This window comes from Cervus elaphus, chromosome 20 (genome assembly GCF_910594005.1).
Source record: "Cervus elaphus chromosome 20, mCerEla1.1, whole genome shotgun sequence".
NCBI classification, from domain to species: domain Eukaryota; kingdom Metazoa; phylum Chordata; class Mammalia; order Artiodactyla; family Cervidae; genus Cervus; species Cervus elaphus.
In genome coordinates this window covers 102,382,212-102,405,802 of record NC_057834.1, presented here as the reverse complement: position 1 = coordinate 102,405,802, position 23,591 = coordinate 102,382,212, and the positions used below count along the sequence as shown (strand labels likewise).

The following is a 23,591-nucleotide window of genomic DNA, read 5'->3' as shown; positions in this document are numbered from 1 at the left end:
TTTCTCACTTAAGATTCAGTCTTCTTTTCTGGAGGTGAGGGGGAAGCTTATTAAACATCATTTTTGTGAGGGACAATTACTAACATTAAACTTTTCACGTTAAATAATCCAGCCTTACTTTTTAAAAAAAAGTAGCCTAAGAAGATAATATTTGTCAGGGAGAATATTCATATTTAAAACTATTTTATCTGTTTTTATTATCATTTTATCTGAAGAGCTGAACATGTGGTTATCTCAAGGAATAGATCTTGAAGCTGAGAACAAAATTCCTCAGAATCATCACAATCAATTAATGAGGTTATGAATTGAAATTATCTTTGCTGTAGCCCAAGAACTGAGTGGTAATTAGTGTCCAGGGACACGTGGGGGAACAATTTTACTGTTAGCAGTGCCAAGAATCTATTCATTTGTCATCAGTCTCAAATTATATTCAATCAGCAATTCAAATTCAGGCTGGAAAAACCAAATGACATATAGCTAACTTTCTATAAAATTAATACTGTAAAATGAAACCTATGTTTCTGGCAATTTAGCTGTGAGCAGCAGTAAGATGAAGCTATGAAAATATTGAATGTAAATGCTGTCAAGATCTGTCTTAATCCCACCACTTCCCCACCCTTTGCTTCTTGCCTGAGTGGCTGCTGTGGCTGCCATGCTTCTATTCCCAAGCTCCCTGAAGTCTGGGTACTGGAGTGCTTGATGAGCCTTTTTATAAGAGGAACCACAGTAGTCCAAAATACTGCAAACAAGGGGCCTTTATTCAAAGAGCCAAAGTGGGTGGCGGCAGCAGGGGGGTCAGAGTGGAGTTGTGGTTGGAGTCACACGTGGAGGGCTCTAGAATGTAGACAATTAGCACTTCCTGGTAAAATCAGCTGCATGAAACACCCATTTCGAGGACAAGTGGTTGATAACAGGAGCACTGCTTTCTCCTGTGGTTTTCTGTTAAGCAGTTTTCTTACTTGGGCAAATTTTCCTTTTTGGCTTCATATTTTGGGATTCTGTTTGCTGTAAGATCCCAGCCATACTGCCCATCTGACTTTGGTTCCCCTGAAAAGAATGCATGCTGTTGTTGGCTCAGGATGTGGGAGGTGACTGGGGCCTTTGGGGGTGGGTGGGTTTTGTGGGGTTTGTCTACTCTCTTTCCCACCTGTTTTCTTTCCCACCTGGACGGGGGAAGAAGAAAGTCAAGAAGGTCTGCACAAACCAAACAACCCCTTTGTCTGCTGTGCATGGCAGGCTGATTAGAGACTCGGTAGACAAGCTAGAAGTGGCCTCGGCAAGGTCTCAGTGGGTAAACATCCTGTCCTTGGCAAAGCTCACTGATGACGGCATGTGGCTTCTATGGCCATGTGGCAGACGGCCTCCATCAGTAAATAAGGAAATGTAGAAGAGTGTGCTTATCTCAGTGAAAAGGTGAAGCCAGAGAGAGGTAAGGTGAAAAACAAGTCAGCTTTCAGACTTGAGAACTGGGCAGCATGGGCTGCCAGGAGGCGTGTGGGTGGTAGAGTCAGACAGACCTAGGTTTAAATACTAGTTCTTCCTGTGCCTTGCATTCTAACACAGATCCATTTTCAGTGGCTACCTAAAATACCGTGTTGAAAGGCTGTAAAGCAGTTCTCAGGTTTATAGGCAAAAGGATCCATAATTGATCAATGATATCTGAAGAAAGGGGATGTGATACCATGGGTGCCTTGGATCTAATGACCCAGTCTCTGGGCCTTCTGAGATCCTGCCTAGCACAGAAGTTCTGTAATACAAGTGTGTGTGTGTGTGTGTGTGTGTGTGTGTGTGTGTGTCTCTGGGCCTTCTGAGATCCTGCCTAGCACAGAAGTTCTGTAATACAAGTGTGTGTGTGTGTGTGTGTGTGTGTGTGTGTGTGTCTCTGGGCCTTCTGAGATCCTGCCTAGCACAGAAGTTCTGTAATACAAGTGTGTGTGTGTGTGTGTGTGTGTGTGTCTATACATGGCCTAAGGGGAGATTAATGCAATCCTATTAAAATGTGCTAGTAGTATGTGTCATGGGTTAAATATTCAAAAATAAAAGCATTGTTTGTATATTACAGTATATCATAAAGAGTTTTTAAATTTTCATAGTGTATCATGTCCTTAATATTTTGGATTTGCATGTTTACTTTAATTTATGGTGGTTTTTAAAGTTATCTTTGAATTTTGATTACCACAAATTAACTCTCCATATTCAAATACTTAACTTCCACTTGCCTTGACTGAAGATTTCAATATAGAGAAATCAATTTGTCTATTAAGAGAAATGCTATGAATTCACAAACACAAATGAAACCAGCAGTAGGAGCAATGTTGATCTCATGTTTCATGGGAAGACTGTTGACTCTTTTAACCTAAGACTGGTCTTTCAACAAGAAAAGGAAGAGTTTGTATTTGATCATGTTTGGTCATTTCTGCAGGTTTGGTTTTTTGTCAATGAAATATTTGTATTTAATTTTCAAGCCTGTGTTTTAAAGGAAAAAATCTTCAAATCTGGCCTCCAGTATGTTTGTCTGGATAGCCTCTATAATACAGGCGCCTCTGCCTGGCAGGCAGAGCAGACATTTAAGTTTAATAAGCTATGGGACTGCGTGGTCTCTCTCGGAAGGCAGGGCCATTGGAAATCTCCTGTAATGCTTCTAACAGCCCATAAGTTACTATATTTAATATTGCCCTTGTCTTTCTCCCCTCCCTTCTCTTTCTTTTCAGAAACAGAGTTGTCAGTCACTGCTGAGTTAGTGCCTACCTCATCATGGAACATTTCAAGTGAACTCGACAAAGGTACACAGTGGGGACACGCAGGGCGGAAGTGGAGGAGGGGAGGCGTGCCACGCCAGGTTTAATCCTGGCATGGCTGTCCTTGAAATCAACTGCTTTTTAGATCACCAGAAGGAGCAGGGGCCAAAATAAATCCCCTGTTAACTTTGTGATCAGTTAACATTTAATTACTTGGAATTCTATTATTTCTGGAGAGGTTTTTTTTTTTTTTTTGCCTCTCTCTTTCCTTTCCCTTCTTTTTCTAAAGAGTTCCACATGGTAAAAATGCTTCAAGATGTGAAAAAGGGTAGTTTCTGACCTTCCTGACACTGCATCCAGTGGATCTTATTTAGAGGATTTGATTCTGCCTGAGCCAGGATTGATCAGAGATGTTTGTCGGGTGACCTTTTACGGTGAGTATTTGATGTGCTTGCAGGGTTCAGGGCAGAGTATCTGGAAGGTTTGTAATTGCCTGCGTGTACAGATGGCCACTTCCTGTGTGCAGCTGGAGAACAGGCTCCTGCTATGCGGCTGTTGTAGCATTAATTAGGCCCCACCATATGCTAAACACTGGCTACTCTATAGAGATCCTATGTCCTGGAAGATAAATCAGGCCACGTTCAAACCCCCTGCAATTGGCTCATCCTACCTTTCCAGTTTATTTCTCTTTAGATTGCTCTTTTATGTGTCTCCAGCCAACTTTCTGTTTCATTGTCTGTATCCTGTGCTTTTCTGCTTCTGCCTTTTGTCTAAGCTGTTCTTTCCATCTGAGTTGCCCTTCCTTCCTTGCCAGTCCCCACTTTGTCCCTCTACTGGGCTTAATCGCTCAGTCATGTCCAATTCTTTGTGATCCCATGGACTGTAGTCCACCAGGCTCCTCTGTCCCTAGGGATTCTCCAGGCAAGAATACTGGATAGGATCACCATGCCCTCCTCCAGGGATCTTCCCAACCCAGGGATCAAACCCAGGTCTCCCACATTGCAGACGGATTCTTTACCGTCTGAGCCACCAGGTAACACATTACTTAAGTCTGAGAATATAGTCTATATTAGCCATAGTCTTATCTAATCCCTCAGCAGGAAGTAGCCTTTCTGTATTTGGAACCCCATAGTCTTTTCTTATGTTCATCTCTTAGCATTTTCTATGTTATATCATGGTGATTTACATAATTGTCTATCGTGCCCTTAAACCTGGAAATTCCTTGTAGGTAGGATATCTATTTTGTTCATTTTTTTTTTCTTTCTCCTGTCTCTATCAAAAAATCTAGTACATACTCTCATTTATAAGAAATTCTCAATAAATATGTATGGAATGATGAGTGAGTCTTACTGTATCTAGAGTTATATATATGGTTGGGCTATATCCATATATATGTGCAAGAATACTCACGTTCAACAGTCTTATCAAGTTTCTCATTCAATTCAGGCATGATTCTAGGTTCTGGAATTATAGTGATGAAAGGCGCTCAAAAGTCACTGTCAAAAATTGCTTTTTATTTGTCTTCTCATGTATTCAATGGGAGTTGGATTTCCTCCCTAAGGAAAGAGACTGTTACTTTATCAAACAATAATAGGCAAATTTAGTTTGCTGGTTATACTTTTTAGGCATTTTAGAGTGGCGGAATGAGGTGAGATGTCTTTTCACCTTAGATCAGAGGACATGTGGGGTAATTTTTATTGTCAGATTTGATGTGGACGTTCTTTTTCTTTTAAAAAAATATTTATTTGGCTGTGTCAGGTCTTGGTTACGACACACTGGCTCCTTAGTTGTGATGAATGGGCTTAGTTGCTTCATGGCATGTGGGATTTTAGTTCCCTGACCAGGGATCAAACCCACATCCCCTGCATTGCAAGGCAGATTCTTAACCATAGGATCACCAAGGAAGCCCCTGGACATTCTTTTTCTAAGTAAGAATTAAAACAGAGGCATAAAATATGTTACACCTCTCCATCTTCATCACCAAGCACAGTGCTTAGGAAGCAATAGATTTTCAACAAATATTTGTGGATATTTTTAATGGAAAGAAAGAAATAAAGTGCACTAAATGTGCTTACCCTCTGCCAAGCACTGTGCCCGGGGCTGTCAAGTATGTGAATTTACTTGGCAAACTTTTTATGGAACCAACAGAAAAGAGTATATCTTTGCATATTACATGTTGCTGATCAAGTTCCAGTTATGGCTCTAGAAGGACATAATGTGTGTGTGCTCAGTCGTGTCTGACTCTTTGTGACCCCATGGACTGTAGCCTGCCAGGCTCCTTGTCCATGAAATTTTCCAGGCAAGAATACTGGAGTGGGTTGCCATTTCCTGCTCCAGAGGATCTTCCTGACTCAGGAATTGAACCCACATCTCTTGCATCTTCTGCATTGGCAGGTGGATTCTTTACCACTGAGCCACCTGGGAAGCCCCAGAAGGACATCAGTGTGTGCCAAAAAAGCAACAAAGCTACCAGTAAGAACCTAGCCTGCCAGGCTATGAATTTCTAGCAGACTAGCACTATAATTATCAGCTGTTGCCCTTCAAGAAAGAAGTATTATCAAGAGTAGAGAACCTACTGGTCAAAGGGTGAAACTAAGGCAGTGGCCGAACTCCTTTGATTGGTTAGCGTGGCCTCCCAGAGAGCATGGATGACTTTCCAGGGATTCTTGATGTCTTCTTTCTCTAGAAGATATTTAGTATGTGGTCTCTACTTCCCATTGAGAGTGTAAGTGAAAGCTGATTGATTCATTTGTTCATTGAATGATGAAATCTTTATTGCTTCCTACTCTGATCTGGGCATAGTCTGAAGAATCAGGATTAAAAGATGAATCAGACCAAGGTTTCTGTCCTTCATGAACTCAGAACTGAGAGAGAAAGACTAGTATCTAAAGGCATAATAAAATCTTTCTGGTCAGATAGAGTCGTCAAGGGACATTCTTTCCAATCACAGAGGGATGTTAGTGTAAATATACAAGGGGGAAAAAATCCAACACCAGGCTGGTGTGCAGAAAGGAGAAATCCCCAGGTGCCTGAAATGAAGAACGAGCAGTGATCAGTGGGAAGGAATGAAACAAAAGGTCCTGTGAAAACATGGGAAATATGCATGATTCTTAGGGGGTTGGAGTTTCAGAATCCTGTGGGGATGAGAGCTGAGGCAATAGGAAACAAACTCCTTACCAAGGCTGTCAATGAAGAATGAAGGACCTGAGCATGAAATAAGGATATTTCTGCTGAGGATTGAGTAGGGAAGTCTGTCAACTATGCTGGGCCACTGGGATCACCCTCAAAAAAATTAAAACCCCAACCTATGCTCTACATGGGTATGGGGTTGGGGTACTTCTCTTATAGTGCACAAGCCACAAACCAAGAAGATAATGTAAAAACTGGGTCTGGAATTGATTAAACTATGCGATCCTGAGAGGGGCAGCCTAAAGCCAAGTCATAAAAATGTCTCAACATTTTTATGTTGCATGGGTTTCCCACAAAAAACAAAATTTAAAAACTCAAAACCACAAAATAACAAAACTCCTGATGTTAAGTGTACTTTTAAATATTATAGTGTGTAGAAGAGAGGGAAAAAGCCACCATTAGTGAAAGTCAGACAAAAGACATGGAGAAGTCCCTATCTTAGAAGCTACAGGCAATAGATCAATTTGAGAGAGTAAGTATGTTTAACATGTTTTCTGGTAAAAGAGGAAATAGAAACCATAGGGCAAGTACAGAATAAGATGACTGAAAAGTAGACACTTTACATGAACTAAATAGAAATTCTGTAATTTAAAAATAGAGTTGTAGAAATTAAAAATTTGTCAACTGGGTTAAACAGTGGATGCACTCAGCTGTAGAGAGAAATGGTGAACTGGGAGATAGATTCAAGATAATATGGTAGTTCAGAGATTAGAGCATCACCTTAACCATTCCCTCACCCGCTTTTCCCCACAGTGCTTAGACAGACACTAAGACAACATTCCAGCTTTGGTGGGCTTTGCCTTCTAGAGGGAGAAATAGACGATTATGAATCCTTTCATTGACCCCATTGACCATGCTATCAACAATACCTCAACACATTTAATGTGGGTGTGCCATATCACCCCATATCTGTTTTGCTGCAAATCCTTACCAGGCTGTATTGATATCATCAATTCTGTGCCCATCTCTTTTAAAATCAGGGCTCTCTTATCCTTTGGCAGCTCTTATTGCCCAACACAGTGCCTGGTGTGTAGTGGAAAACATGTGTTAAATGGTATGGGTTCCAACACCATCTGTGCCAATTTATAGCTCTTATGTGTGAATTCCTACTAGGGGTGGGGCACTTGCCAAGCATGTGAAGGCATCATTTGAATTCCCACCATCCTGTGCAGTAGAACAGACAGGCATCTGAGGCTCAAGGGGGTTAAAGGACTTGGCTGAAGGGCAAAGCTGATGAGTGGTAGTGCCAGGATTCCCACCAAGACCTCCAGGCCAAGTCCAGGGATCCATGCCCAACATGGCAGCTGATTACGCTCTCTCCCTTGCATTCATATCCCCTCCTCCAGTGGGACAATTGCCCTTACCTGGAAAAGAAGTAAAATAAAAGTCTGTCACTGGGTATTCTCTAATGCCTTTCTGTTCATCGACCTGCTCTATTCCACTCGTAATCCCAGATTAGCTTCCCAGCTCTGTTTCACCCATCAGTCCCACTCTGGTTCCCCAGCTTCACGCTGATCCTGGTTTTCTGTTAAATGAGTCCAGTCAGGGGCATTAAACAGTTACCTGTTTATCCTTTCCAACAGGAAATGAAATTTAAAAGAGACAAGGCCACCCGGGAAGAGCCGTTGAAAGCTACTATTGATGGGGCACAGGGGTAATTTCTGAAACAAATGCTTCAGAAGCAAGTGCCTCCTAAAATAAATCGATCTACAGGGGCCCAACCTCAGCTTCCCCATGGGGGTTTTGGGGTGGGGTGTGAGGAGGGCCTCTTTCCCCCTCTTCCATTTTCAGTCACATGAGGTCTCAGAGGTTCTCTATAGAAAGCCAAATGTTTCTTTTGGAGAAAGCACTGGAAATTGCACCCGTAGGTAGCAGAAACGGAGGGAGCCTCAACTTAAAAAAAAAAAAAAAATACTGAGGCCTGATTCCAACTGCCAATAGTTCTCTGTGCTGACAGAGTAGATTTGGGGGTATTTTGTCCTGCTTTGCTTTTTTAAGAGCCAGCTTTCTCTACCAGCTCGGAGCTTTACACATGGCAAGGCGGCATACAGCAAGGTTCTTATGAGCATGAACTCTGGAGTTACTATGACTCTGAGCTTCCTTTTGCTCACCTGTGGAGCAGAGGCCTTGGTCTCTATCAGCTGAGATTGTTTTCCTGGCCGACTAACACATCTGCGGGTCACTCTTGGGTTGTGCCCTAGGATACCTGCTTGCATGGTTGTGGTAGACAGATATGTGCTGGCCTCAGCCCCTTAGCTCACTGTCAAGGGCTGTGGCCTTGACTCAGGGAGTGGTTGCTTCCTTTTGTCCCCACTCTCTGTTAATAGATTTGTCCTTGGTACATGAAGAGTCTGTTTAAATGACATCGGAGCTTGGTTCACCGCTAGACCTCATGGGGCAATTGAGTCCTTTCTTTGTCTTCTAATTATATGTTTCTGGAGCAGGGGCAGTGGGTGAAGGGGCCAGAGATGGATGAACTGGATCAGGAGCCTTGGTACTTGGCAAGCTAAAGTATAATCCTCCTAGGACTAGTAGCTTATCAAAGGAATTTCTGGGGATATCCATGTGGTATTCTAAACCACCCAAGTTCAACAGGCTTTAACCTTATGCATTGTCTTCTAAATATTGATAGCATTGTTTCCTTTAGAAAGACTGATATCATCCTGCCACTGTTAACTGCAAAAGCACTTAGAGCCTATGTAACTTTATATGGAAAATGGGAGAAGTAGTATCCCTCCAAAGGGTTACATAGAGTCTAAAGTCCCACCCAGGTGGCTCAAATGGTAAAGAATCTGCTTGCAATGCAAGAGACCCAGGTTCAATCCCTGGAAAAGGGAATGGCTACCCACTCCAGTATTCTTGTCTGGAGTACTCCATGGACAGGGGAGCCTGGCGGGCTGCGGTCCATGGGGTTACACAGAGTCAGACACGACTGAAGTGACTGATCACGCATGCATGCACCCACTCCAGTATTCTTGCCTGGAGAATCCCATGGACGGAGGAGCCTGGCAGGCTACAGTCCATGGGGTCACAAAGAGTTGGACACACCTGAGCAACTAAGCATGCATACATGCACAGTCCCACCACAGTCTCTAGAACAAATAGCTACTCATTGCAGGTAATGCTATTGCCCCCACCCCTTCTTATTCCCAAGGGGAGGGTAATATGATCCATTGAATGAGCACTGGACAGAAAACCTAGAATCTCCTCACAGCTCAAATCCACAACCAGTTCAGTGACTTGTCAATTAAGCTCTGGGCGTCAATGTTCTCACCTATAAAAAGGGATTATCAATCCTTCTTCTACAAGACTTCAGTGCTACCGGGTCCAGTATGATAGCCGCCAGCCACCTGTAGCTGTTGAGTACTTAAAATATGGTCAGTCCAGAATCAGATTAGTGTGACTATAAAACCTAAACCAGATTTCAATGGCTTATCTCATTGGAAAAGGACTTAAAATACCTTATTAATAACTTTTACATTGACTATATAAATCAATCACTTAAACAGTTATAGAAATCCAATCATTAAAATGATCATTTCTCATATATCAAATTTAGTGAAATACACAGGGAGCCCAGCCTGGTGCTCTGTGATGACCTAGCGATGTGGGATAGGGGGGTGGAAGGGAGGTTCAAGAGGGAGGGGATATATGTATGCTTATGACTGATTCACGTTGTTGTATGGCAGAAAACAGCACAACATTATAAAGCAATTATTCTCCAATTAAAAATAAATTTAAAAAAGCAGCAGCAGCAACTATATATATATATGTTATTTAAATTAATTTCACCTGATCCTTTTTCATGTGGCTACTAAACAGTTAAAAATTACACATGTCACTTGCATTATAATTCTGTTCAAAGCTGCTGCTCTAGTGAACCAACAGCTAGAACCTCAGATAAATCTCCTAACCTATGTTTTCTACTTGCAATATGAGATGTTCTTATATCTATGTAAGATTTAACATTCTAGGAACTGGTTTTTATTAAAAGAAATTTTTTGAAAACTGATTTTGTGTGTGTGTGTGTGTGTGCGCGCTTCGGTTACTTCAGTCATGTCTGACTCCTTGTGACCCCATGGACTGTAGCCTGCCAGGCTTCTCTGTCCATGGAATTCTCCAGGCAAGAATACTGGAATGGGTTGCCGTTTCCTCCTCCAGGGGATCTTCCAGACCTAGGGATTGAACCTGCATCTCCTACATGTCCTGTTTGGCAGACGTGTTCTTTACCACTGGTGCCACCTGGGAAGCCCCAGTTTTGTGTGTGTATAATGCTTAAAAATATGTCAAGTACTTTATGTGTAATGGATGAGCATTATTGATTATAATCTGATCAGTACTCTCAGAGAAAGGCTATATTTTAAATAATCTCCCTCCTGTGGAGAAAAACTTTGTAGGTTAGAAGTCCAAAGCACAATGGTTACATGAAGGATAGCAATGGGACCTCAGAACAAGTGAGGAAACCCCAGCTCAGGCAGATGTTGGGTATATTCAAACAGGACTCTGATGATCCAGCATTGCCTCTGACTCTCAGACTTCACTGTGCACTGTTCTCCCTTGCTGTCTCTGCTCCACTGGCTTCCTTTAGTTTCCTCTAACAAACAAAGTGCTTTCCTCACCAACGGCACTGCCCAGAATCCCCTTTCTCTTGCTTTCCCCCTCCTTTATATCTTGACCTAATTGTCATCTCCTCAGATAAGCTTTTCCTGGTCATCCATAGTTTCCTTTTCCTTTATAATGATTTTAAAAAGTAGGGGAAAATCTGGTCTAGGTTTGGAGGCAGTGAGACGAACCCCTTCTTGATAAGGAAGCAAGGGAACTTCTTGCTAACTCTACTGAGTCTGCTTTACCCCTCACTGACTCAATACAAGCTTTCAGTCCCTTTGCCTGGAACCCAGCATGGAAGCATATGACGTGGAAATCATTTCCTCTTCAACCAAACTCCTCTCTCCAGGACTCTTGTTAATCTTTACTTGACGAGTCCTTTCACTTTAGGGAAGGGAACCGCCAAGATGAGAACTGTGGGATTTTGTCATAAAATAGAGCAGAAAGGACCCTTTATGGGTAATCTTGATCCTTCAAAGCCTGCTCCAAGGGGAGAAGTTGGCCATTGGACATCACCCTTGGGGCAGAAAGTGTCAGCCTCCCCACTCAGTACTCTGTCCAGCCCATCATTCCAGCTCTAGCACCAGCTCTCAGCTCCACTCCCTTCCATCAGCCTTCTCTCCCTTCCCTAGTGTGCTGCTGCCAGTGGGGCTTTCAGCTGAGAGGCCTGGGGCCCTAGGGTGTTCTGCAAATGCCCAGCATGGCTGTATGAGGGGCACAGAGCTCCCCCTTTCCAGCAACTACAGCCCAGTTGAGACAGAGCAGCAATCAAACAAGCCTGGAGATGTTTATGCTCCTGTGCTTGCCATTTAGAATCAGGGTAGAGATTTATCCACCTCCTATCGTGGGTCTCAGATTCCTTCCTCCCTTGGTACTGTTTTCAGTGTGTGCATGTGTGTGCTCAGTCATTTCAGTTATATCCGACTCTTTGTGACCCCATGGACTGCAGCCCACCAGGCTCCTCTGTCCATGGGATTCTCCAGGCAAGAATACTGCAGTGGTTGCCATGCCCTCCTCCAGGGGATCTTCCCAACCCAGGGATTGAACCTGCATCTCTTACATCTCCTGCATTGGCAGGCGGGTTCTTTACCACTAGTGCCACCTGGGAAGTCCATTCCTCGCAAAGACAAATCACAATCTTGTATTGATAAATAATCAGGAAGCAGCAGAGAAAACATTTCTTGATACTCCCAGGCAAGCTTTGTCTTTGTCTGGAGTCTTCGATTGGATTTAAACCTGACTACCTAGAGACCTTCCTGAGCACGCACTTCAGAAATGGCTTTGGAATTTGGCCTCAAGCTGCTTCTAGAAACTTGTGGACTAGAGTCCTACTCGCAGGGATTATAGGAGGCCTTTGTAGTCCTGGGCCTACAGGACTGGTCAACCTTTGAGGACTCGCAAGGACATTTGGACTTAGACGCCTCTTGACAAGGGAGGGAGAAGAGACTCTACAAAGTGCCATATGGTTCCTGCCCCAGCATCTGTTGCTCCACCCACTCCACTCTTTCTTGCTGTGTTCTAGAACTGGTCACTCATGGTTCCCCATCCTATTTCAAGCCACTGTGAAAACTCTGCTATTCGCTATAATAAGTGTACTCTCCACCCTTTTGCCACCCTTAAATACCGTGTACAGATTCACCACTTGGAATAAATCTTTCCTGACCCCACCTTCCCCCCACAGAAAATCACATCTTACTCTGTGGGGGAAGTGGCCGTGCCCCACTGTACTGCTGGGGAATGCTGATTCCACGTATATATTTTCATTTTCTTTCTCCTCCTTCCTCTCTCATGCAAAGAATATGCATGAAGCATCTTCTTCATGTCAAAGAAAGTCATCATGGCCCACCCATTCTAGTAGGAGGGTCAGCTAGGAAGGGCACTGTGGAAAGTGCTTTCAGAGCCACAGGAGTAGCTTGCCAGGCTGTGAATCACTTGACATCAGAAGTTAGGTGTTATTTCTGTGTCCCTGTAGTTCTGACTCTGGTCAGTTCAGTTCAGGAGCTCAGTCATATCCAACTCTTTGCGACCTCGTGGACTACAGCACACCAGGCTTCCCTGTCCATCACCAATTCCTGGAGCTTGCTCAAAACTCATGTCCATCAAATGGGTACAGATGTTTGAATAGATAAATAAATGAGTGGTGAAAATCAGAACGTCAGAATTGAAAGGTACTTTAGAGTCATTGTCCTCTAACTGCTAGCCTCAGAATCACCTGAAGAGACCCAGGCTCACTGAGGCAGACTAGACCCTAAGCCTCTATAGTTAAATCAGCTTCCCAGGTGATTCTGATTCTCATCAAAGTTTGAGGTCCACTGATAGAGCTGTAGGTCTTAACCCCCGCTGCGACTGGGATGATTTAAAAAGTTGTTAATACCTAGGTCTGGACTTTCATGGTGGCTTAGATGGTGAAGAATCCACCTGTAACGCAGGAGACCCATGTTCGATTCCTGAGTCAGCAAGGTCTCCTGGAGACAGAATGGCTACCCATTCCAGTATCCTTGTCTGGAGAATTCCATGAACAGACGAGCCTGGTTTTCTACAGTCCATGGGGTCTCAAAGACTGAGTGACTAACATTCAATGCCTAGGTCTGTTCCCCACCCCCATTCTCATTTCACTCTTCTCATACACAGTCTGATTTGAGGGGTTTAAAAGCTCTCTGGGTGATTCTAATGTGCAGCGAAGCTGGAGAACCACTGGTATAGAGTTCTAGGCTAACCTACAGATCTTACCATAGTGTTCTAACAAGTGATTTAGTTAGGTGCAGATGCTTGGAACTTTCTCCATTTCTATCCTTAATTTTCTGAGCTAATACAGAGAAGAACTAGGCTTGGAGTGAGAAGTCCTTGGTCTATATTTGAGCTCTGTGGCTAACTCAATTTCTTGAAAATTGTGCTTTACTTTTGAGTGTTTTTTTTTTTTCCTGCCTTTTTTAATCTGTAAAATGGGAGAGAACACCAGTCTGCCAGGGTTGTCTTGAGTACAAATGTGATGACAAAGGTAAGAGGGCTGAGCTAGGTCCCAGACCTGACTATTAATAAATAAATATAGAGATAGATGGACACTGATATTGACTCAACATACTTTTGAAGATGTATGAATGAGTTGGCATAACTCCATCACTTATTTTATGTGGCCATAGAGAGTAATATTTTCCTGCCTTATAAAGTAACACCACAGTTGCCATATACTGAGAGTTTTTTATGTACCGTAAACACATAAATGATTTACATGTATGATTGCATCTAATCCTCATGATAATCCTAAGAAATACTATGTCTATTTTATGGATAAACAAGCTGAGCCATAGACAAATGTCATTCACTGAATAGTGACCCCCAAAAAATATATGTCCATGTCCTAATCCCCAGATCCTATTAAATTTTTATTATTTATAAAAACGGTGTTGATGATGTAATTAAATTAAGGAAAGGACCTTGAGAGGAGATCATCCTGCATGTTGAGATGGGCCCTGACTGTCTACAGGTGTCCTTATATAAGATAGTGGCAGAGGGAGATTTTCTACAGACCCACAGAAGAGGCTGTAGAGATTGGAGTGATGGAGCCACAGTCCAACAATGCCCCAGGAAATGAAAGAGGCAAGGAATGGATATGGTCCCCAGAGGGAGCAGCGTTCTGCCTGATTTTGGACTTGTAGCCTCCAGAATCGTGACAGAATAAATTTCTGCTGTTTTAAGCCACCAAATTTGTAGTAATTTGTTGCAGCAAAATCAGGAAACTAATAAAAGCCATTTCAACAATTTGCCCAATATCACAAGCTGTGAAACTAGAATTCAAACCCATGTCCTCACCCCAATAGAGTCTAACGCCTCCAAACTGAATTGGAATTTGTACTAGAATATCTTAGATTCATTTGCTCGACAAATGTATATTGCATGCCTACCATGGACAAGACCTTTTCTAGGGTCTGAAGATGCAATAATGAACAAAACAGAAATGGTCTTGCCTTCAGAAACTCTTCAAGGGCTTCCCAGGTGGTTCAGTGGTAAAGAATCTGCCTGCAATGCAGGAGATGCAGGAGACATGGTTCGATCCCTGGGTCAGGAAGATCCCCTGGAGAAAGAAATGTCAACCCACTCCAGTATTCTTGCCTAGAGAATTCCATGAACAGAGGAGCCTGGCGAGCTACAATCCATGGGGTTGCAAAGAGCTGGACAGGACTGAGTGACTAAACACACATACACTCTAAATTTAAGAGACATTTTAACAATTAATTTACACATGTGCTATACTAAAAATAATTTATTTGAAGCAGTGATAGATGATTTAAAGGAGAATTATGAAAGCATAGTTGTATAAGAACAGACTGTACCCCTGGAACAAAGGGTTTTCACATCCTCCTTGGCTAGGCCCAGCTAATAGCCACCCGAGGTCAGGGTTAGTTCTGCAGCTTTTCTGGCCTGTTTCCTGGGAGGTAACATGTCTACAACTTCATTTTAGTCCTCCTGCACTTCAGGAGAAGTCAGTCCAGACACAAGGCACGTCTCTTGCTTGGGATAAGGCACACAATAGGAGGAAGGCAGTGAGGCCTTCAGCAGGCAGTGAGCTCTGCAACCCATTACAGACATCATTCTGAGGCAGTGGAGTGTGGGGAACTGCTTTTAGACAAGGTTGGAAATTTTTGCATTCCTGTGCCAGGCAAGATTTCCTGTAGGGCCCTGAGAAGCTCACTAATCATCTCTTTAGTTCCAAGTGATATTACTTCAGGGCAGTTCCTGTCAAGGCCCCATGCTTTAATATCTCCTTGCTTGGGTTTATTCCATCAAATGCTTCATTTGCTTTGAAAAAATGCCCCGAGCCTCAGCTGGCCCAGCAGCTTAGGAAGTTCAACTCACCGCGTGCCTCAGAGGGCTCCTAGCTCTGACCCTGATTGCTGCAGCTAACTTATTTTCTGACCATTTTCTGCAAATGATTTCATTTGGGGGGCCCTCAGTCAACCCTGATCCACTCCAGGCTTTGGAGTACGGTTGTGTAGAATACCAGTTGATTTGCAAGAATTCTGTATCCATGGCCTTTATTTATCCTCTGAAATCAGAAAGCTGTGTTTTCCTGGAGACCCTTCCCAGGTCTCTCATTTCAATCCTTTCCCCCAACTCTTATATTCACTTATTCATTCAGCAGGTTTTTATAGAGTGCTAACTGTGTGCCAGGCCTTGTAGTAAAACAGAGTGGTGAAAACACAAACTTTCTCTCTCTTGAGCCTCACTGACTTCCTGGTGGTACTAGCAAATTCCTGTGTGGAAAGTTCTATTCCAGCTAATCCTTCTTGAATTCCCTCTCTATCCCAGGCACTGTATTAGACATTTTACTCACAATACCGTCCCATTTAATGTGCCATCAAAACCCTGTGAGGTAGGTAGTATTATGTCCATTTTTCTAGGCAGGAAAATAAGCTTAGAGAGGTAGAGTGACTCAGCTCATAAATGGTAGAGCCAAGAATCAAATCCAGATTTTTCTGACCTGAAAGTCCATACTCTCCATGACTACCTAGTTCTAAAGTAATAATCCATGTATATTGGAAGGTAAGAAAGAATGACATTATAAGCTTATGAAAATCCTTTCTGGAAGAGGGTATTCTTAATTACCCTTAAGTGATTTTTCTAATATGTGTCTTTCCTCTAATTTCCACATTTTCTTCAATAAATAAACATCCTGTATTCTTGTAGTCAGATAAAATATAAGTAGGAAATATAAGAAATATATAAATATAAGAAAACAAAAAGCAGGTACTCAAATACATGGACTTGCGTGTTCATAGTAACACTATTAATGATAGCCAGAAGGTAGAATCAGTCCAGATGTCCATTAGTGAATGACTACACTGACAAATTGTGGTATGCACACAATGGAATATTATTCAGCCATAAAAATGAGTGGAATACTGATACAGGTTCAGAGTGAATGGACCTCAAAAATGTTACACTAAGTGAAAGAAGTCAGGTGCAAAAAGTTCCATGTTCCATTCTTGTAAAAAAAAAAAAATCCAGAATAATTCAATACCTAGAGATTGAAAACGAATAGGTTGTTGCCAGGGGCTGGGATGAGGGAGAATAAGAACTGCTTAACAAGCCTGGGGTTTCTTTTTCAGATGAGGGGCATATTTTGGAAGTAGATAGAAGTGGTGGTAGTATAACATTGCAATTATACTAAATGACACTGAATTTTGTAATTCATTTTAAAATGGTTCCTTTCACATTATTTGAATTTTGCCTAAATAAAAATAAAAAAATTCAAAATAAGTAAAAGAGACATTGATAAGCTTTTATCCTACTATTCTTTACTGCTGGTACTGTAAGAGCTATAAAAATGAATTTGAAATCTCCATGCCAGGGCTGTTTTTATTTAGTGTGGCAGCACCTAATCCAAGTAAGAGCCCTGGCCTGGCCACTAATTAAAGTAACTTGGGCCAATCACTTAACCTCTTGGAACTTTAGTACTCTCAGCTGTAACACAGAATAATGTCCACTGAGATCATTATCAGATCCTAATAAGATAATGTTGTGCTCTGCAAACTGTAATGTGACTTACATTAATTCCCCCAGTCTTTGTTTTTACATCAAGAGCCACTAAGTAGGGACTTCCCGGGCAGTCCAGTGGTTAAGATTCCATATTTTCATTGCAGGGGGCATGGGTTCGGTCCCTGGTCAGGGGATTAAGATCCCACATGTTGTGTGGTGTGGCCAAAAAAAAAGAAAAAAGAACCGCTAAGTAGTCAGAAATCATCTCCAACTGCTTATCAAGTATATGTGTTAAAAGAATCATGAAAACAAAAGTAAGTGGTGAAATCTTGGTAACCTGTGTATTGAAGTGTGTGTGTTAGTCACTTCAGTTACATGAAGTAGCTTTGTGACCCCATGGACTGTAGTGCACCAGGCTCCTCTGTCCATGGAATTTCCGAGGCAAGAATACTGGAGTGGGTTTCCATCTCCTTTTCCAGGGGATCTTCCCAACCCAGGGATGGAACCTGGGTCTCCTGCATCACAGGCAGATTCTAATGCTTTTTGTTGTTGTTGACATTGTTGCTTTTTTATTTCTGGGTGTTTTGTTCTTGCCTTTGTGATAAAGTCTATTCAGATAAATACGAATGTTTGGGCTGGGGATGGGGAGAAGGCTAGGTTTAGATAATGGGATACATGCACCCCAATGTTCATTGCAACAGTATTTGCAATGGCCAAGACATGAAAGCAATCTAAATGTCCATTACAGATGAATGAATAAAGAAGATGTGGTGTGTGTGTGTGTGTGTGTATACACACACATACATATGGATATATGTGCATATATGTATGTATATCCAGTATATGTATGTGTGTGTGTGTATACTCACACACACTATAATGTTACTCAGCTATAAAAAAGGATGAAATAATACCATTTGTAGCAACATGAATGGACCTACAAATTATCATACTAAGTGAAGTAAGTCAAAGACAAATATATTGCTTATATGTGGAATCTAAAGAAAAACGATACAGATGAAATTATGTACAAAATAGAAACAGACTGACAAACATTAAAAAAAAAAATATGGTTACCAAAGAAGAAAGGGGAAGGAAAAAGATGAATTAGGAATTTGGGATTAACATATGCAAACTACTATGTATAAAATAACCAATGGCCTACTGTATAGCATAGGAAACTATTCTCAGTATTTTGTATGCTTCCCAGGTGGCTAAGTGGTAAAGAATCTGCCTGCCAATGCAGGAGACACAGGAGACATGGGTTTGATCACTGGGTTAGGAAATTCCCCTAGAGGAGGAAATGGCAACCAACTCCAGTATTCTTGCCTGGAAAATCCCATGGGCGGGCTATAGTCCATAGGATTGCAAAGAGTCAGACAGGACTGAGCAACTGAGCAGCACACATACATAAGGAAACCAAATCTGAAAAATAATTTATATATAGATGTGTATGTGTGTTTGTGTGTGTATGTAGCTGAATCACTTTGCTATGTACCTGAAACTAACACAACATTGTAAATCAACTATGTTTTAATTTTTTAAAATCTATCTGCATATTTACAGTCCCTAGCAACAATGTAGGAGAATGCACCATTCTACTTATTTTCACTTGTACTAAGTATTGTCATTTTCTTAGCCACAGTCAATTTTAAAAGCAAAAATGGAATGTCATTGTTATTTTAACTTTCATTTCTTTGATAACTAAGTAAGGTTGAATTTTTTCTCCGTTCAGTGGCATTTTTTCCTTCATTGAATATCCATTCCTTTTTCTCACTTTATTAATGTATTTATCTTTTTTACTGCTTTGAAATCTGCATCTTTAAAACTAGCTTTTAATTTTTCTGTGGTATGTGTATCTTTTTCATATAAGTAATTTTTAACTCTACAAAAGCAAATCTAGCAATCCTTTCCTTCATGATCTTTTACTTTGGTGTCATGGTTAGGAAGACCTTTCCTTCCCCAGGGTTATAGAAGGATTTATATTTTCTTGAAGATATTATAAGTAAACATGTCCTTTTCAAAAGCTGGATCAAGTTGAACAATATTGCCAGCCCTAGAGAGAGCAACAAATTAATCTAGTGCCAGCATCAACTGTATCTCCACAGCTTAGTCACACAGTATCTCTTAGATGAACTGCCCCTTAGATACACAACAAGCTGTAGAAAATTCTTAAAAAGATGGGAATACCAGACCAGCTTACCTGTCTCCTGAGAAACCTGAATGTGGGTCAAGAAGCAACAGTTAGAATCAGACATGGAAAAACTGACTGGTTCAAAATTGGGAAAGGAGTACGTCAAGGCTGTTACCCTGCTTATTTAATTTATATGCAGAGTACATCATGCAAAATACTGGGCTAGGTGAATCACAGGCTGGAATCAACATTGCCAGAGAAATATCAACATATATGCAGATGATACCACTTTAATGGCAAAAAGCAAAGAGGTACTAAAGAACCTCTGGATGAGGATAAAAGAGGAGAGTGAAAAGGCTGGCTTAAAACTCAACATTCAAAAAACTAAGATATGACATCTGGTCCCATTACTTCATGGCAAATAGAAGGAGAAAAGTGGAAGCAGTGACAGATTTTTATTTTCTTGAGTTCCAAAATCACTGTAGACAGTGACTGAATCCATGAAATTAAAAGGCGCTTGCTCCTTGAAGGAAAGCTGTGACAAACCTATACAGCATATTAAAAAACAGAGACAACACTTTGCTGAGCAAGGTCCATATAGGCAAAGCTACATGATTTTTCCAGTAGTCATGTATGGGTGTGAGAGTTGAATCATAAAGAAGGCTGAGTGCCAAAGAACTGATGCTTTTGAATTGTGCTAGAGAAGACTCTTGTGAGTCCTTTGGACTGCAAGGAGATTAAACCAGTCAATCCTAAAGGAAATCAACTGTGAATAGCCACTGGAAGGACTGATGCTGAAGCTGAAGTTCCAATACTTTGGCAACCTGATGCGAAGAACTGACTCATTGGAAAAGACCCTGATGCTGGGAAAGATTGAAAACAGAGAAGTGGGCAGCAGAATATGAGATGGTTAGATAGGATCACCAACTTAATGGACATGAATTTGAGCAAACTCCAGGACACATGGAGGACAGAGGAGCCTGGTGTTCTGCTGTTCATGGGGTTGCAAAGTGTCAGACAGGACTTAGTGACTGAACAACAATGTCATATAATCCAATCTTCTAGTTGATTCCTAACTCTCTTCTAAAAGCGTCATACATGATTCTACACTGACCTTTTATATGGACAGTTTCTATTAGAAAGCTTTTAAATGAACACTTTCTTTAGTGACATTATAGAAACCTACTCTACTCTTCCTTTTGAGAAGTTCTAAGGTTAGGATGGTCTTTCTTATGCTGAACCAACTGGCCTTCATTTTCACACTTTCTACCGTGTCTACTCCTTGTCAGAAAAGTGGATGAAAGCTACTCTTCATGGTCATATTGGCCTTGTTTCCACTCTGGTGCTCAGTAGCTGTATGGTCTTCAGTAAATTACTTAACCTCTTGGAGCCTAGTTTTTTTTATCATCTATAAAACAAGGATTCAAAAATTCCTGTTATTACACATTCTAATTGTGAGCACTTAACAAGCTGAGCAGTTGTGTTGTCATTTGTGACCTAATCATGACTCAAGATTTCTTTAGTTCTAAGCTTCTAAGATGTGTGTGTACTGTTTGAAGCAGTGTTTTATAACCTATGACTAATAAAGAAAGGCATAGTACATCCCCTGATAAGTTTGTACATACATTGAAGGGAGAAGCAAGGGTAAAAATCAATGCCGTTAAATAATTTCAGTAATCTGTTATGAAACTTACTGTTACATAGGTTTCTTCATTTGTTCCAGTCTTGCTTTGAACTTTGGAATAAAATGACAGTCTCTGGGGGTCTTTTCTGTTCTTAGGTAGAGGATCTGGCATATGGACACCTAAACGTCTTGAGATGACCTTAAGGATTAGGGGAGAACATACATAACTGTGGTAGTGCATTATCGTTATCATGTTATTGCCCACAGAATCTTCTCTTTCTCAGGCTAAACAGTTACTGTTCTATTCATTATTTTTCCTGCTAACTTGTTTTTTAGATCCTTCCCCCATAAGAGGTAGCCTCCTGGAGTGAGTACACAGTATTCCCAGTAGACCTGGACCACATAAGATGCAGCAGCACCATCTCCTCCTTTTGCATTTTTATTCTTTCAGCCAAAATTCTAAGCCTTTGGATAGCATCATCTTATTATTGACTTTTGAAAAATTTGTGGTTAGCTAAACTTCCTGTGAACTTCTATTATTTTTGCCATTTATTTGCATTTCTCCTTTCTCACACTTGTATAATGAGTATTTTATATCCCAGTACTCACTATATTCCTTTTGTATCCAATTCCCTTTATTGGATCTAGTACCCAGCATTCATATTTTATTTCAATATGCTTAATTTATCATATTATTTGATGTTATCATTTAGCATACTTAAAACCTTCCAACTTTGTATCTTATCTATTTGGTTCTTGTCTAAGACATTGATATAAATGTTGACTGGGAAAGGATATAGACAGAGTCCCCAGCCTGATTATATCTTTTCTTGTTGCCAGTATGGAGAGCTCTCTCTCTTATACTTGTGTATAATTTAGGATAATGTTTTTGAGCTTCTTTCTGTTTCTCTGAACTTTTTAAACTCAGCATTCCTATTTGTCCCATTTGTCCCATATTTGTGCATTTGAAAAGTGTTTGTTGAACTATGTACCAGAAACTGTGGTAAGTAATATGTGCCTGTCTTCAAGATGCTCACAGTCTCATGGGAGAAACAGACTAAAAGGAGAGGGTAAAAATAGAAAATATGAGTGAGTTGTGGATAAGGCTTTGTGGAGGTGGTGGCATTTGAGCTGGGTATTACAGAATGCATAGAAGTTTGCATAGCAGAAAGCATATCAAGGACACATCCTGCCATGCCCCAAATTTCTTTCCTTAAACCACATGAATGCCAAAATTGCATGTTAATTTTCTCCTATAGTTCCTGCTGTTCTGCAAACAACAATTCCTTGTTCAGAATTAGATTCTATTACTGGCATTCTAGGAGATGCGACCACCATTCAGGATCATTAAGAATAGAGAATATGCATCATCTTTTAGCTAGTGGATACTTTTAAGATGTATTCAGGTCACTGAACATCTTATATCTCTCTAACGTCTTACCTCAGTGCCAGTTTCATGTTAACAGTAGTTACAATAGTGTAGTAATGAGTACATCATGAGAAGTGCTGGGCTGGAAGAAGCACAAGGTGGAATCAAGATTGCCGGGAGAAATATCAATAACCTCAGACATGCAGATGACACCACCCTTATGGCAGAAAGTGAAGAGGAACTAAAAAGCCTCTTGATGAAAGTGAAAGAGGAGAGTGAAAAAGTTGGCTTAAAGTTTAACATTCAGAAAACTAAGATCATGGCATCTGGTCCCATCACCTCATGGGAAATAGATGGGAGACAGTGGAAACAGTGTCAGACTTTATTTTTTTGGGCTCCAAAATCACTGCAGATGGTGACTGCAGCCATGAAATTAAAAGACACTTACTCCTTGGAAGGAAAGTTATGACCAACCTAGATAGCATATTAAAAAGCAGAGACATTACTTTGCCAACAAAGGTCCATCTGGTCAAGGCTATGGTTTTTCCAGTGGTCATGTATGGATGTGAGAGTTGGACTGTGAAGAAAGCTGAGCGCTGAAAAATTGATGCTTTTGAACTATAGTGTTGGAGAAGACTCTTGAGAATCCTTGGACTGCAAGGAGATCCAACCAGTCCATCCTAAAGGAGATCAGTCCTGGGTGTTCATTGGAAGGACTGATGCTGAGGCTGAAACTGCAATACTTTGGCCACCTCATGTGAAGAGTTGACTCGTTGGAAACGATGCTGGGAATGGTTGGGGGCAGGAGGAGAAGGGGATGACAGAGGATGAGATGACTGGATGGCATCACCGAGTTGATGGACATGAGTTTGAGTAAACTCCGGGAGTTGGTGATGGACAGGGAGGCCTGGAGTGCTGCGGTTCATGGGGACACAAAGAGTCGGACATGAATGATCAATTGAACTGAACTGAACTGAACTGAATAATTTTTAGCATTTGTAAAGTACCTTCCATATGCCAGGTAGTAGTGCTTACATATATTATCATGAATAATATATATCATAAGTAGTACTTACATATATTATATATTATCTCTTTCTACCATTAACAAAGAAGAGGCATAATTTCAAAGAGGTTGAGAAACTAGCCTAAGGTCAAACAATTAATAAAGCAGCAAAACCAAGATTTGAGCATTAGGCTCTCTGTCTCCAAAGCCTGGCCATTTACAATTCCTCTTTCTGGCCAGTTGGTCAGTATACCCATCCACTCCTCTCTTAGGTCTTTACTCGTTGATTCACCTCAGTAGTTGCCCTTTGTACTAGTCTGTGGGGGCTGCTGTAATAAATATCATAGACTGTGTGGCTTGAACAGCAGAAATTTATCCTCTCACAGTTCTAGAGACTGGAAAGACTGAGACTGAGGTCTATGAGGGATCTGTTTCTGGTGATGACGTTC

The 23,591-nt window shown here is 41.3% G+C and overlaps 1 protein-coding gene across 3 annotated transcripts in view; it reads left to right on the top strand.

The window, feature by feature from the left end:
- The window catches only part of ROR1 (receptor tyrosine kinase like orphan receptor 1), a 457,745-nt gene that overhangs the window by 258,737 nt on the left and 175,417 nt on the right, over nucleotides 1-23,591 (top strand). For 2 of the 3 annotated variants that reach the window (XM_043876205.1, XM_043876206.1), the window contains exon 2: nucleotides 2,712-2,783. In XM_043876205.1, coding sequence (XP_043732140.1) covers nucleotides 2,712-2,783 — 72 coding nt within the window. Of the gene's footprint in view, nucleotides 1-2,711; nucleotides 2,784-2,989; nucleotides 3,173-23,591 lie in introns of those variants that run through there. The other variant, XM_043876207.1, reaches the window with a different exon arrangement.